General features: G+C 43.0%; 1 protein-coding gene across 7 annotated transcripts in view; it reads left to right on the top strand.

The window, feature by feature from the left end:
* The window catches only part of rorc (RAR-related orphan receptor C), a 45,196-nt gene extending 33,090 nt beyond the window's left edge, over positions 1–12,106 (top strand). For 3 of the 7 annotated variants that reach the window (XM_061776091.1, XM_061776093.1, XM_061776094.1), the window contains 9 exons: positions 383–474; positions 5,001–5,354; positions 6,354–6,458; positions 7,072–7,193; positions 8,708–8,840; positions 8,925–9,032; positions 9,110–9,220; positions 9,607–9,716; positions 9,813–12,106. In XM_061776091.1, coding sequence (XP_061632075.1) covers positions 383–474; positions 5,001–5,354; positions 6,354–6,458; positions 7,072–7,193; positions 8,708–8,840; positions 8,925–9,032; positions 9,110–9,220; positions 9,607–9,716; positions 9,813–9,983 — 1,306 coding nt within the window. In that variant the 3' untranslated portion in view covers positions 9,984–12,106. Of the gene's footprint in view, positions 1–332; positions 475–5,000; positions 5,355–6,353; positions 6,459–7,071; positions 7,194–8,707; positions 8,841–8,924; positions 9,033–9,109; positions 9,221–9,606; positions 9,717–9,812 lie in introns of all 7 variants that reach the window. The other 4 variants (XM_061776089.1, XM_061776087.1, XM_061776090.1 and 1 more) reach the window with 2 other exon arrangements.
* Positions 12,107–16,972: the final 4,866 nt, after the last annotated feature.

The raw sequence follows: 16,972 nt of genomic DNA, 5'->3' as shown, positions 1-16,972 counted from the left end.
CTGCCACGCATAAAAGGACCAACTTCAAAAGCTTGGAACAGGGCATCCTGGGCATTTTCAACCCAAATTATCTTGCGAACCTGATTAAAGGACATAAAATATTAAAAAATTTGATGGCATGGGACCTTAAAAATAATAGAACCAAACATTTTTTTAAATCCATTTTGGAATAGGGCTGTAAATATAAATGTGGAAAAAGTAAAGCACTATAGCGAGACAACAGCCATTTTTATACAGAGTGGTACACATGAAACAGATTACAACCCAGAAGCTTTTCTTTGAGACAAAAGTGGTAACCACTCTCTTTTATTGCCAAACTGTTCATGCTTCAGGGATTTTTTCGGCGTAGCCAGCTGCCTACAGTGTCCTACTCCTGTTCCAGGCAGAGTAACTGTACCATCGACAGGTCCAGCCGCAACCGCTGCCAACACTGCCGTCTGCAGAAGTGCTTGGCCCAGGGCATGAGCAGAGACGGTGAGGCGCCCAAACACATTGACAGACTCACCCATGCACTTCCTCTTTTTTTTACAGTGAATCCTTTTGCAGCACCACTATATTGGGACTTTCAAGTGATTGTTTTTTAGTTTTTCTTTTAATAATATACAGTACGGGAAAGTCTGATTATAGTATAGAGTTGCACCTGTTAAGTGTAGTACCACGTTGTGCCACAACATGCTGGACATCCCTTAGCTCTAGTGGATGTACAACCCCAATTCCAGTAAAGTTGGGACGGTGTGTTAAACATAAATAAAAACAGAATACAATGATTTGCAAATCATTGTATTCTGTTTTTATTTATGTTTAACACAATGTCCCAACTTCTTTGGAATTGGGGTTGTAGATACACCACAATGGACAGAGGTTATTTTTCTGTCAGATGGCGTCACAGTAGCTTGGAACATACAGTATTGACACTGACACTGCCACCTGACCTTTCCACTGGAAATGCTTAATATGTACATATGGGCCATTAAAAGCAAGACAAAGAGGCAGAGACTGTCTCCTGCTAATCTCCAGTTACAGTCGTTCCCACAGAGCAGAGACAATATATGCCTGTGAGTAGTGTTGTACTGTATATTGTAGTTTGTTGAACCTGTTAGTGTTTAAATATACGTTTAATTCTCTTTTGTTATATTTGTTGCGCCGGCACGGTGAACGACTGGTTAGCACACCTGCCTCACTGTTCTGGGGACCGGGGTTCTAATCCCATCCCTAATCCCTGTGTGGAGTTTGCATGTTCTCCCTGTGCCTGGGTGGGTTTTCTCCGGGCACTCCGATTTCCTCCCACATCCCAAAAACATGCATGGTAGGTTGTGTGAATACTCTAAATTGACCGTAGGTGTGAATGTGAGTGCGAATGGTTGTTTGTTTCTATGTTCCTTGCGATTGGCTAGCGACCGGTTCAGGGTGTACACCGCCTCCCGCCCGAAGATAGCTGGGATAGGCTCCAGCAGCCCGTGACCCTAGTGAGGTTAAGCGGTAAGGAAAATGGATGGATCGATGTGTTTGTTGCTGCTCCGTGTGTGTTAAAGTAGCAGTTGTTTGAAGGTTTCTCATTACCGTAACAGCTATGGTTATTTCTGTTAGCCCGCTATGATGTTTGCAGTAACATGAAGATAGAATACTATGGTTTGGTTGAACTTTTTGGTGTTTAAATATACAATGTTTAATTCTATTTTGTTTTCTGTCAGTTTTACCGTAAAATATAACATGCAACGTCAAAAAAACAGCTTGAAGCAACATGATTTTCCTCTTATTTGAAGAACTCTGCGAGCGACAGGCTTTTTCTTTCCTCAAAGTGATGTGATACAATAGTCTCCCGTTTCTTAATAGCGAGAGAGTTAGAGCAGCAATACTTTAAAATGTGTGTTTTTTTTAAAATAAGTATAAGTCTGTTTTAATAATTTTAAATGTGTTTCAAGTGTGTGGGAGTGGTAAAACTATTTTTTTTTAATTTGTTGCATGGTCTCTCTAAAGCGTGTTTTTTTTTTTTAACTATCGTGGTGGGTCTGGAACAGATCCCCACGATAAACGTGGGTTTGTCATGAGCTATCTTTGTAGTTCCTTTTCTGGAGCTTGGGTGCCACTCTGCGTCCCTCTCGTATTCTCTCTCTCACTTCCCTGTAATCAGCACCACTTTGGCCGCGCACCTGTTTTCAATCAGCTGTCATCATCTCTGCCTGCATAAAAGCCTGCCAGATCCTGGAAACCCTCGCCAGAGTATTAACGTTCAACCGTGTGGTCCTTCCGTGTTCCCCGCCTTGCTGACCTCTTCCACCACGCCGCCAAGCCATCCACCTGCTCATGCCACTGCCTGCCACACGTTCCCCGTCTCGACGACCTGCCAGTACGCCTCAGAGGTCCAATTCCCAATTCCTCTTCAATAAACTAGTCACCACAAACTTCTCAGCCTCCGCTTGTTTCTGGGTCCAAGTACAACGGATACCTTCGTATCGTGAAAGAATACTCTGGCCACCAGCAACCCCGGAGGCACTTAGACAAGCACTCACCCTCCAAGGCGCCCATATAGGAAAACAGGACAAAGTTCTCCAGGAAATCATGGAATCATTAACCACTCTCACGCGACAAGTTTCCCTTCTGTCTTCCAAATTACAGTCTGACCACCCTCCCGTAAGTACTCCTTCTGAGCCCGCAGCCGCCGATCCATCCCGCCTCCCATACAAAGAGCCTCATGTTCCTCTGCCCGAGCCCTACTCCGGGGACCTACGTGCATGCAGTCAATTCCTCCTCAATTGCTCCCTGGTATTCAATCTACAACCATTAAGCTATCCCACCGAACAATCCAAAATAGCTTACGTACCTAACCTACTACGTGGAAAAGCAGCAAAATGGGCAAACGTGTGATGGCATAACTCTTCCCCAGTACTCGCGTCATTCACCTCCTTTTCGGCTGAACTAAAAAAAAGCTTTTGATCACCCCGTTCAGGGCAGGGAACCCACCTGACGCATCCTCATGCTTACTCGGGGCTCTAGTTCCGTAGCTTCGTACAGGGTAGAATTCCGGATACTTGCAGGTGAATGCGGGTGGGATGATGCGCCGTTAAGGGGTATTTTTTTAAACGGGCTTTCATAGCAGCTCAAAGATGAGCTTGCCGCCCGGGACGAGCCCTCCTTCCTCGAAGAGCTTATCTCTTTATCCATCCGTTTGGACAACCGGCTACGGGAAAGACCACGAGAGAAGGGGCTAAGAGCGTGTATTGCATCCTCCATGAGCATTGCGCCGCCAGCACCTCGCCCGCCTTCTAAACCTCCGACCGCCACCTCGTCACCCCCCAGTGCACCAGATGAACCCATGCAACTCGGCAACACCAGGTTAGACCCCCAGGAACGTCAGCACCGTATCACGTAGCGACTGTGAATTTATTGCGGTAAATCAGGCCATTTCATCTCCACATGCCCCTTGAGACCAAAAGTCCAGGAGCCAAACCACCACTTTCCCAAGCTCTCCCTCTCTTATGAACGTTCCCGCATGTATTCTTGGTACCGTTTACAACACACCCGTTATTGCCCTCATTGACTCCGCAGATGATAATTTCATTCACGAGGGATTGGCACGTCGGCTCCAACTCCCTCTGGAACCACTCCAGTCACCGAAAGCAGGTACTGCCCTCGATGAGCGACTCATCTCCCCTGTCACCCACCAAACAGCTCCGTTTACATTACTCATCTCAGGAAACCACCGTGAAGACATTTCATTATTCGTTATACCTTCCCCTGAGACCCCGTTAGTCCTCGGAATTCCCTGGTTCAAAAAGCCCAACCCCGCCATGGATTGGACCCACCTTGCTATCACCAGGTGGAGTGCTCACTGCCATTCGCACTGTCTGCTATGCGCCATGCCACCCTCCAGCAAACCTCGACCACCTGCCACACCAGTTGACCTCTCCCGGGTGCCCGAAGAATGACCTTTCTCCAGTTTTCAGTAAGGATCTTGCAATTTCTCTACCCTCCCCCCCACCGCCCTTATGACTGCGCAATCGATCTTCTGCCAGGAGACCTTCTCCCTTCCAGCCGTCTCTTCAACCTTTCCCGTCCTGAGAAAAAGGCGATGGAAGATTATATCTGTGACTCCATGCCTTCTGGACTCATTCGGCCTACTTCCTCTCCCGTGGGGGCCGTTTTTACTCATTACTATCATTGATCGATTCTCCAAATATGTCCATTACATACCCGTCCCCAAGCTACCCTCTGCCTTTGAAACCGCTAACCTCTTTGTCAATCATGTCTTCATACTCCACGGAATTCGACATCGTCTCGGATCGAGGTCCTCAGTTCTCCTCCCTAGTTTGGAAGGAGCTCTGCACAGCGGTGGGCGCAGCAGCCAGCCTGTCTTCCAGTTACCATCATCAGTCCAACGGCCAGACGGAGTGGGCTAATCAGTCCCTGGAATCGGCCCTTCGTTGCGTTGCCGCACGCAACCCACTTTCTGGAGCACATTCCTCCCCTGGATCGAATACGCCCACGGCCCACCCTGGGAAGCCGGGCAGGACGCCTGGAGGCGTTCGTTGAGAGGGGGGTACTATCGTGAGCTATCCTTGTGCTTCCTGGTTTGGAGCTTGGGTGGCGCTTTGCGCCCCTCTCACTCTCTCTCTCTCCCTTCCCTGTAATCAGCACCACCTTGGCCGTGCACCAGTTTTCAATCAGCCGTCATCATCTCTGCCTGCATAAAAGCCTGCCAGATCCTGGAAACAGTTGCCAGAGTATTAACGTTCAACCGTGTGCTCCTTGCGTGTTCCCCGCCTTGCTGACCTCTTCCACCACGCTGCCAAGCCATCCACCTGCTCACGCTACCGCCTGCCGCACGTTTCCCGTCTCGACGACCCGCGAGTACGCCTCAGAGGTCCAATTCCCAGTACCTGTTCAATAAACTATTCACTACAAACTTCTCAGCCTCCGCTTGCTTCTAGGTCCAAGTGCAATGAATACCTTCATATCGTGACAAAATTGTTTACATGATGTAATATTATGGTCCTCTTTAGCTGTTAAGTTTGGTCGGATGTCCAAACGCCAGCGAGACTCTCTGATCGCTGAAGTGGAGCGGCACCGACAGCAGCAGCAGCAGCAGCAGCAGCTCCAAGTAGATGCCCAGTCAGGCTTGGCCTACCACACCAAGGAGCGCGAAGACTGCTCCCCGCAGCTCCTTCAGCCCATGACGTCAGCCTACTGCTCTGGGGAATCTGAGCTGCTGTCCTTCACTTCTGATGTTCATCCCTACCTGCTGTGCACTCCCAACCAGCCACAAGTGTCTGATATGATCTACAGAAGCTCTGGTGTCTCACCCTCATCAAGAGCCCACATGAGGGGGGACACCAGTGGACATTCTGAGATTAGAGGTAATGCCCTGCAGTGTGAATGCATTCTATTCTGTGTGATTGTTGTCATTGGCTGTGTGCAGAATCATTCACTCTTTCCACACTCCCTCAATACTATATTGGGATTTTTATATAGTGGACAGTATAGTTCACTCATCAGTCAAATGAAAAATAGTTTTCAAACATTACTCTGGCATGCCATTAATTACATCATTGCTGTTGCATAATTACACCATACCGGACATTGCTGTTGCATAATTACACCATATCGGATCAACATCAGCTAGTTTATCTTCCCTAATAAATATTGAACAAATAAGTAGTTTATAATAGAGTGTATTTTTCAAAACGAATACAAACAAAGCACTGTATGTCCATCCGTGATTTTTTGCTCGACTTATACAGTGGTGCAACAATGAATCAATTAATCGACAATTAGCGATTATCAAATTATTACTTTTTTTGATAATCGATTAATCATTTTGAGGTCATTGTTGAACTTAAAATAGTCAAAATCCTCTGTGATTTTAGTCTCTCAACAGTAAATATTTTCTGATTTCTGTAGTCCTCCATGAAAGCAGACTATCTTTGTGTTTAATCAAAATAAGATGTTTGCAAACATCTGCTTTGTACTTTGGAAAACAATGATCAACATTTTTCTCCATTCTCTGACTTGTTATGGACCAAACCAGTAATTGAATCATAATCAAGTTATGGGAAAAAAATAATTGTCAGTTTAATCTATGACGAAAATAATCGTTATTTGCAACTATTTTTTCTGTATCTGCGCAATGCATCATGGGATATATTAGATTTTTCATCGAGCATGGCGGTTCACTACTTTTCAAGGTGCATTGTGGGATACATTGAGGCACTAAATAGGGGATTCACCTGCCGTATACACACTACACCTTCGAACAGCGCTATAAAAGGGCAAACTCACAGGGGCACTATATAGTGGATAGGAAGTGACTCCAAAGAGCCATTGTCTTAATCTTCTCAATTCTTTCGTCCCCACAGTAGGATTCAATTCCAGACAGCACTCACATGACCCGATGGCGATTCATCCCTACAATCCACCAGAGGATCCTCGTGGCCCCTATCCTTCCTCTCTGCGTAATATAGGTGAACTAACAGGACAGCTAGCTCTCTCGGGACGGGGGTTGTTGACCTTTCTGAGCTTGGTGCAACATTTGTATATATATATATATTGGCTGAGTGGTCTAAGGTGCTGGATTAAGCCACCAGTCTCTTTGGTGGTATGGGTTCAAATCCCACCGCTGCCAGTGCTTTAGTCAGATTTCCTCACTGGACGAATAAAGTACTGTATCCACTTTCAGTTAAAGAAGCTAAACAGAAAACCTAAATTACATAATTCAATGTGATGGGTTCAATGACATTTATCATACATCTTAGCACAGTACAGTATGTACTTGCACATGCAACAAGATGGCGAACTGGCAAACAATTCATGGAACAAACCAAGCTGCTAGAAGAACAGATTTAAGCTCTCAAATCAGGCTTCTAACATAAAATAAATCAAGATGAGATTTATGCATTACCTCCACTGGTGGGAAGATGTATTGCAACTGAGCGTTTCATGGATGATTACAGTTATATTTCTGGTGTCTAACCGATGCAGCCCTCACTATCCACATGTGCAAAACTGAAAGCGATGGTTAAGAATCACTGCTCTAGGCAATGTAGTCTGTATCATCTGCTTTTCTTGTATGTTCAGATGAACTATGTGACAGCATCGTGCGCTCCAACAAAGACACCTGCCAGTATCGAGCGGAGGAGCTGCAGGCGCTCAAGTGGAAGGTGTTCAGCAGGGAGGAGATGCAAGCCTACCAGAGCAAAGTAACTAACACTCACTGCCTACCTTCTTTTTGTCTTTGTGTGAGGGGCTCTCTCAAAGCAAGACAAAAGGCTACACGCCACGGCTACTGTTCTGTTTGATCAACCAAACAGGAAACTGCAAAAACACGCGTTTCAAAATGTTCCCCTCCTCTTCTTCCTCTCTCAGTTGCTTAAAACTTGAATGACACCATAGCCCAACTATTAATGTAGGTTAAAAAAAAAAGTGGGGCCCCATTTTGGTGTTTGCCCGCTAGTTGATCATTTGGTCATTTCCTGGTTCGTGGAGAATGACTAAAATGCTACCAATGGCCACTCTGATGCACGATTGGACTGCAGCATTCACAGCATAGTGAAAATTCTACAGCTGTATTGATGGAAATCACTTTCTCTCGCTCGTTGTTTTGCGGAATACTAACTAACTGACTCTTTCAATACAACCTTAACTTACTAAATTCCACTGCTTATCTACAAAACTCACTTATGTACCTACCTAAGGCCAAGGGTAATCAATACAGAACCTCCAACCGTGAGCTTTGTGTGGACAACAAAACTAACTTACTGACTTGTAGTACCTACCTACCTACCTACCTTTATGGCAATCACGACATAACATAAAACTAACTTACTAACTTCTAGTACCTTCCTACGTGTCTACCTACCTACCTACCTAAATAACTTACTACCTAACTTTGTGGTAATCACGTCTTCTTTTACCTGCCTGCCGATTATCTATCTATCTATCTATCTATCTATCTATCTATCTATCTATCTATCTATCTATCTATCTATCTATCTATCTATCTATCTATCTATCTATCTATCTATCTATCTATCTATCTATCTATCTATCTATCTATCTATCTAATTAAGGAACTTTTAGCAACTTACATTACTAAATAACTTACTAACTTTGTGGAAATCGCAACATAACAAACATAACAAACGACCTGACTGATTTCTACTGTCACGGGAAAAATGTTATCCCTTAATAGACGAGACTGGACAAGCACTTTGAGACTATACAGTTACCTAACCTTTAAAGTTACGTGCAGAATGGCCTCAGTTGTATTTATCACACTAAATTACAAGAGATAAAACAACTTTTATTGCTGAGAAAGTGTGTGGGCCAATGGCTTAAGTGTTACGTGCAGTATGTGGGCAAGGGTAAAACATTATCCAATGAGAAGCATGTACATTGAGTTTTGTGTGAGTTGTTTTGTCTTTAAAAAGAAAGATGCACGCTTTTCTTTGGGCATCATTAAGCTAAGTTAATTAGGATGGGCATTTTTGATGACATTTCCTTGGTTTGTTATCGGGGGAAATTAATGATCAGTGAATTGGTTAATTGTTTAATTTTTCTAAACGAACATTAAATGCCTAATATGAATTGCCTTATAGTGTGAACGCAAGCACCAAACTTCACTAATTTCCCTTACGTAATTTAAAAAATAAAAACCAATGTGTTGTGATGGCCATCGCTTGGACTTAATATGAATCAAATCTGTCGACTTCAGTCAGTGGATGAGATGTGGCAGCACTGCGCCGTTAGGCTGACTGATGCCGTACAGTATGTGGTGGAGTTTGCAAAACACATCCCCGGATTCCGTCTGCTCAGTCAGAACGACCAGATCGCCCTTCTCAAGACTGGTGAGGTCCACCTTTATTCACATCACTTGCTGTCTGAATAATCTCAATTCTGAGTCTGCCACATTTCCCCCCCTTTTGCCTCAGGTTCTATGGAGGTTGTTCTGGTGAGGATGAGTCGCTTCTTCAACGCAGAGAACAACACCGTCTTCTTTGATGGCAAATTTGCTGGAACTGAAGTCTTCAAGTCTTTGGGTGAGGCCTCTTCTACACAAACACGCTCCTGAAAGCTTTGGCCTACTTGGTGACACGTCGGCGCTCTTCTTTTGCAGCGTGTGGCGACTTAATAGCGGCGGTTTTCGACTTTGCTCACAGTGTGTGTGCTTTAAAGCTCACCGATCAGCAGGTGGCCCTCTTCAGTGCACTGGTCTTGATCAATGCAGGTAGGATCACTCACTCATTCATTCTCACATTTTGACATTTATCTCTGCTATTAATACAACTGGAAATACAAGTGGACACCTTGTTAGGTGGAATTGAGTGTGATCCTATATGAAGTCGGTTTTAATTGATGTCTTTCTCAGTTTTCATTGACACTGTCAAAAAGGTATTACTTTAAAAAAGCTGTGGTGTACAACTGCACCACAACAACCGCAATTGAGCATTAAATGCAATTTTATTATCAGCCGTAGCAGTTAATTACGGTCACAGGCTGCCCCCATGTGGTAGTTTGTCGATACTGTAAAATTGACATGGTTAACAGAAAACCAGCACTAACACTGGTGTTATATTATTATCTGAGATGACTGGGTAGTTCTTTTGTGTGCAGATCGTCCATGTCTGGAGGACAGAGGCAAGGTACTGTGCGTGCAGAGAAGCGTGGAGTTAGGTCTCACACACATTCTACACAGAGACAACCGGGACAGTCTAATGCACAAGGTACAGCAAAGAGCAGATAGTGTATATGCAGCAAAGCCCTCTGGCTAGTTAAAGTGCACACTAACTGTATGATTTATTGTTGGTTTTTTTTGACAGCTGTACCAAAGGAAGTCCGTGTTGCGTTCACTGTGCAGTCTGCACACGGAGAAACTTCGCTGGTTCAGTCAGCGCTACCCGCTGACCGCCCACTGTCTTTTCCCTCCGCTCTACAAGGAGCTGTTTGCTTCTGAGGCAGAGTTGATGTTGCTGCCTGGAGCCACACACTGATCACACCCAAGACCACACACAGGCAAACACACACACATAGGCATACATATCTAATGAGATCCAATACAATAACTGTATGAGAAAGTATGCAAAGACAGTATCTGGCTCGTAACATGCATGTTATTAGGAAGTAGGAGGATGCCGGAGTGAGTCAGATGTGCTAACCACATGCTACGCCGAAATTACTTTAATTCCGCAAATAGTTACCGAGGGTGTTTTTTTACTCAACTGCAGTTGCGGGAAAGGTGTCTTTTAGGGGACATTTTTAAATTAAGTAACTCCACACGCCCATTTTTCAGGGTTAGGGACCGAGGCCTGCCGCCAATACCGAAAAGCCCTAATTAGCGCTCACCCAAAAAGGTTTATGATTGCCTATATTCGCGTCGTAAATATACCACAAACGATGATTCCAAAACACATCTCAGTTGAGATGTAACACCCAAAAAAATCTATACCAATTCCTACTTTACTAGTAGCCAGGGCTTTGGCGCCATCTTGTGGCCATTACAGAAAGAGTATAAAAACACAAATAGATAAGGATAGGTTCCACAGACAAAAATTGCGAATAGGTGAATTTGTGAATAGCGAACTGCGAACTCGCTGTAATATTAAACAGTGTTAACAGCATGTCACAATTCATGTCAAGTAAATGTGGAGTTGAGAAATTGCATGACCTGAGGCAGAACAGATAATTGGCGATAAGTCAGAATCAGAATCAGAATCATCTTTATTTGCCAAGTATGTCCAAAACACACAAGGAATTTGTCTCCGGTAGTTGGAGCCGCTCTAGTACAACAGACAGTCAATTTACAGAACACTTTGGAGACACAGACATTGACAAAAAACAATTGTGCAAAAAGATGCAGAGTCCACTAGCACTTAGAGCAGTTCGAATGACTAATATTGCAATAGACCGGTGCAATGACCATTGTGCAAGGGGCGCTGAGACTTCAAGGAGTGTATGCGGTTTAAAGTGACGAGTAGTGCGATAATCTGGGTGGCAGGCCGTGCTTTCTCAGAAGCCGCAGGAAGTACATCCTCTGCTGGGCCTTTTTGAGGACGGAGTTGATGTTAGTCGCCCACTTCAGGTCCTGAGAGATTGTAATTCCCAGGAACTTGAAGGTCTCAATGGTTGACACAAGGCGGCTGGACAACGTGAGGGGCAGCTGTGGCGAAGGATGCCTCCTGTAGTCCACGATCATCTCTACAGTCTTGAGCGTGTTCAGCTCCAGGTTGTGTCGGCCGCACCACAGCTCCAGCCGCTCCACTTCCTGTCGATATGGACACAACATTGCAGAATGATCATGTCAGTCTCCTGGAACGCTAATCGTCATTAGGGATTCCATCTCCGCATAATGTAAGATCATCTTTAACACTGAGCAACATGCGGAAGTCACCCCACTTTAACTCATCTGAAGTGTGATTATGTGCTGCTGTGTTGGTGCTGCTGCTTTGGTTAGCAAAAACATTCTTTTGGGCTCAGCAGTAAGGTCTTTGATATCTGTTTGTAAATTATAGCATCTGAACTGAGGTAATTCCAGTTAATACCTTTTTTTATGAGGAAAGGGAGGCGTTTATTTGAGTCAATGTATGGCGTTTTATGAGAAAGGACTTTAACTATTCGAGGAAATACAGAACAAGTGACACCGTGTAGTCCTACACCAATTCAAACTATAACTACAATATTGTAGCCACACATTACATACAATATGTATGTACACATGCTGGAGCATAAAATCATAATACCTCTCTAACTGTCAATAAAACCTGAGCATTATTAACTTTGTAAAGGCAAAATGATTGATATGTGTTGGCTTTCATACGTTTGTCTGGGTGTATATTTTTGGACAGAATCTATTTTTATAACACTGTGGAATAATATGAGTCGCCAGAGATGATGTGTGCGGAGCTTGAAAGAAGACATTATTCAAATAATTCAGTAGTTTGATATTTTGAAACTTTTTTAATTATTCTAGAATTTCTTGATAATGTTGTTTCTGAATAACTTCTATGTATGTTATCAGATAGTGTCAGCTTGCAGTATTATGTGATCCAATTGCAACCGCTGTATTTTCACTGTAGGGCTTTGAAAAACTTGAAAAATAAAATTATTTTGTCTATTACAGCCTGTAGAACTTCCGTCACACTTACGCAGCATTTTCAACATGTTGTGAGGAAAAAATGTTAATACAAATATGTCACATGAACTTAAACTGAATGTTGCCTGTGTTTGAAAAAAAAAAAAAGCAAGTTCTATTGCTTTTGGCACTAAATCATTTGGTTCCAACATTTTAAGGTCCAATTCTTACTTTGACATGAAGTGAGTAAAATGCTGAGACTGCAAGGAAATGTGTCAACCACTTCTCTGTTTTGAAGAATTTATGTATAAAAATGTTGGAAATGTTGATACTGGGACAACTCGCTCCGCCTACGGTCCTTGAAGTAATCAAAAGTGTGGACAGCTATACAGCAGTTGTTGGCAGTTTAGCTCAAGACGATCACAACCTTGCATTGGATTTATCAAAAGATGAAGTGGTTTCTGCAAATGTTGTCATGTAGACAAAACAAATGCTCCGAGGCCAATTGAAATTGATATTTTTTTATAAAGGCGGTGAGTCAGTAGGATATGATTAAGAAGGGCCTGACGCATCACGCAGCTGCTTTTTATCTGGAATAAGCAGTTTTTTAAACAAACGATTGTGGTGTTACTTTGGCAACAACCATGACCACCTCTTTAAAATAACATTTAATGTGCTTTATTGATTTATTTTTTTCATGCTCATTCTTTGGAAATGTTGCTGTTGAGAATTTCCGTTATATTGAGCAATGCATATAAATGCATACTTATTGCAGTGTAAAGCAATTTACTCAACTCAAGGCAAATGCTTGTGCGTGTGTACATGTTTGTCAGGGGTGGTAAAAGTACTCTCTCTGTACTTAATTAGAAATACAGATACTTTAAAGAACATAAAAGAAATACTGGTTCAACTTCTTTATTTAGCACATCTGCCTCATAGTTCTCATAGTTCAAATCCGGCCTCGCCTGTGTAGAGTTTACATGTTCACCCAGTGCCCGCGTTGGTTTTCTCCGGGTACTCTGGTTTCCTCCCACATCCCAAAAAACATGCATGGTAGGTTAATTGAAGACTCAAAATTGTCCGTAGGTATGAATATGAGTGGGAATGGTTGTTTGTTTATATGTGCACTGCGATTGGCTGGCGACCAGTTCAGGGTGTACCTCTCTCGCCCGAAGTTAACCGGGAAAGGCTCCAGCACGTCCGTGACCCTAGTGAGGATTAGCGGTACGGAAAATGAAAGAATGAATGAACTTCTTTATTTAAATTAATGTATAGATAGAAATGTACTCAGATAAAGGTCGGAGTAGAAAAGAGGGAGTACAATTTAAAAATACAGCAGTCTAAAAAAATCTACAGCAACAAAAGTATTTATACTTTGTTACCTCCCACCACAAATTTTAATGGTTCCAGGTTTTAGTGATGTAAAAAACAAAATGACACCAATTTAAATCATTTTTTAAAATTCCACTGTTGTGAACTGAAACTAACTGAATTTGTTCCATAACCTTTGCTCCTGTATCCACTGCATTGGACATGTCTGTAACTTTATGGGGGGGGGGGGGGGGGGGGGGGGAATCACATTTTTGGAAAAAAAAGTTGAACATTTTTGTCATGTCTTGAGAAGAATTCAAAACACTTTCATAATTCATGCATCAGAGGGTTCAATAACATTTTAACATTTTAAACTGTCATACATAAGTATAAAAAATAAGTTAGCCACTGTATGATCAAATTAATATCAAGTAAAACTACTCACTCTTTGAAAAGACAACACAGACACATGATGGAGAGGAAACGGGAAGGTGTTTACAGTGTGATACTGTCACCTAGTGGCGTTTTATAGGTATTGATTAATCGAGTGTATTTATGTTCGCATCTGCTTGACCCTAGCATGAAGTGATTTGACAATGCGCGACGTTCTGGTCAACAAATTGTGGAACACTGTTCAGAGCTACTCTCGTTTGTCGCTTTCCAACATTGCAAGTGGGAGGGATCGTGCAGAAGTCACGCTTAGTTTTTCCCCAGTGGAATCCGGGAGGCCACAGTAACCCTGGCCTCACGATAAGAAGGAATTTAAAGGCCTCCAAGAAGATGCCTTGAATGAGGTTATACACAGTAGGTATATTGTACAAAGTCTTCACACCTCTGTTCAAAAGTCAGGATTTTGTGATAAAAATTGACTGAGATAAATCATTCCAAAACTTTTCTCAACATTAAAGTGTTGTTAAGATGTACAACTCAGCTGGAAAAAAAGGAAATCTTTTCACGGGTGTAAGTAAAAATAAACAACTGAAATAATGTGATTGCACAAGTGTGCACACCCTCATAGAATTGGGATGTGGCTGTGTTCTGAATTAACCATTCACATTCATACACCCGCCACCATTTAAAGTGCCTCTGATTAACCCCAAATAAAGTTCAGATGTTCTAGAGGCTTGTACTAACACTGACTGCTATTTTGAACTGTGCATAATACCTTTCACGCGGCACGGTGACCGACTGGTTAGAGCGTCTGCCTTCTGAGGTCTGAGGTTCAATCCCCGGCCCCGCCTGTGTGGAGTTTGCATGTTCTCCCCGTGCCTGTGTAGGTTTTCTCCTGGCACTCCGGTTTCCTCCCACATCCCAAAGACATGCGTGGTAGGTTAACTGACGACTCTAAATTGCCCGTCGGTGTGAATGAAAGTGCGAATGGTTGTTTGTTTGTATGTACCCTGCGATTGGCTGGCAACCAGTTCAGGGTGTACCCCACCTCCTGCCCGATGATAGCTGGGATAGGCTCCAGCACTCCCACGACCCTTGTGAGTATAAGCGGCTCAGAAAATGGATGGATGGATGGATGGATGGATAATACCTTTCACCTTGACTAAGGCCCTAGTTCCAGCTGAAGAAAAACACTGCTTCCACCATAATGCCTCACTGTAGGTATGGTGTTCAAAGGGTGGTGAGCAGTGTTGTGTTTACGCCCAACATATCTTTTGGAACTATGCCCTAAAAGTTTAAACTTCAGCACATTTCCCCCCAGGCGTTTTGGGAGATTTCAAGTGTGTGGGTGTGTGTGTTTAAATGTGGTTGAGCTTGGATGTTTATATTTGTAAGATCTTGCCATCCCACCCGGTAACCCAGACATATGAAGAAGACAGATTCTTGACACATGCACTCAACAGCCAGTTCCTGCAGCTACTTCAATGTTGTTGTCGGTTTCTTGGCAGCCTCCCTGACCAGGTTTCTTCTCGTCTTTTTAACAATTTTGAAGGGATCTCCAATTCTTGCTAATGTCATTTTTTGGCAAATTTTTTCTCCACTTGATAATGACTGAACAATGAGATACCTGTGATGTTGTGGAAGCTCTCTGTTGACCATGGCTTCTGCTGTAAGATGTGACTTCAAAAATGTCAAGAAAATGACTAAAAGAACATGTGAACTTTATGTGGGGTTAATCGGAGACACTTAAAATGGTAAATGGACTGCACTTATATAGCGTTTTATATACACCAGCACTGCCCAAAGCGCTTTACAAAGCCTCACATTCAACCACTCACACACACACCATTATACACCAATGAGCAAATGCTGCCATGCAACAATGGAAGTAGAAATGGTGGAAGGTGTGTGCTGACTGCCATTTAAAATGAACCACATTATCTTGTTTTTATCTCCCCTCTCTAAAATAAAAGAATGTTGTTGTTTTTTTCAATTGAGTGGTACAGGTTGTAGATTCAAGATGTTAATTTCTTCATGCACAGTAAAAACACAACGGTGGCACTGAGGAATAAAATTTGTACTTTGCTAGTCTCCCTCCACTTACAAAAAGAATGTAAAAGATTGTTTTTAATCGAAGAAAACATTTAATGTAAGGGAAGTTAAATACGGTGGCCGACTGGTTAGAGCGTCAGTCTCACAGTTCTGAGGACCTGGGTTCAATCCCCGGCCCCGCCTGTGTGGAGTTTGCATGTTCTCCCCGTGCCTGCGTGGGTTTTCTCCGGACACTCCGGTTTCCTCCCACATCCCAAAAACATGCATTAATTGGAGACTCTAAATTGCCCGTAGGCATGACTATGAGTGCGAATGGTTGTTTGTTTCTATGTGTTGATGACATGGATATAATAAACGTCCTGTGACGTGGAAGAGACTCATCTTGGTAATGATACACACTTATGTTTCGAAAATAAGGATGAGTCACAGTTTAACAGTTCACAACACTTTCTCAAGACAATTCTACTGTCATATGTGGTGAGGTCTTGGCCTGCATCAAGACTGAGGAAGCATGTGGTGTTTGAAGGATACAGTCAAAAAGTGGGTGCCTTGCATTGGGAGAAATGGAAAAACAAAACTATGGTTTTAAATATCACCACAGTAACCTTTACATCTGTCATACTTTTTACTCTATTTCCTTCATTTCTCTCACATGACTACCAAGTCATATCTAGCTATGCTTCAAAATGATATAAATCTTCACTTTAGACAAAGGAACAAGTATTTCCTCTATTTTGACTTGAATATTACATAGTGCTTTGCTGTATTGCTACAGTGCAGTATAGTATTACTATCCATCCATCCATTATCTGAGCCGCTTCTCCTCACTAGGGTCGCGGGCATGCTGGAGCCTATCCCAGCTGTCATCGGGCAGGAGGCAGGGTACACCCTGAACTGGTTGCCAGCCAATCGCAGGGCACATAGAAACAAACAACCATTCGCACTCACAGTCATGCCTACGGGCAATTTAGAGTCTCCAATTAATGCATAGTATTACTATTCATGATTTATATTAGCAACTTGCCATGGAAGAACTGGAGTGTAATTTGGAGTCAAATATTTGCAGAAAATAAATAGCATAGACATTGTTAGATTATATATTAGCAACTACGGTACTTCCCATTTTCATACTGCATTTTGATATCTTTGGCAACCATT

Source organism: Phyllopteryx taeniolatus, chromosome 6, assembly GCF_024500385.1.
Source record: "Phyllopteryx taeniolatus isolate TA_2022b chromosome 6, UOR_Ptae_1.2, whole genome shotgun sequence".
Taxonomy (NCBI): domain Eukaryota; kingdom Metazoa; phylum Chordata; class Actinopteri; order Syngnathiformes; family Syngnathidae; genus Phyllopteryx; species Phyllopteryx taeniolatus.
Note: the sequence above shows the minus strand (reverse complement) of the source record. Positions and strands in the feature narration are given on the sequence as shown.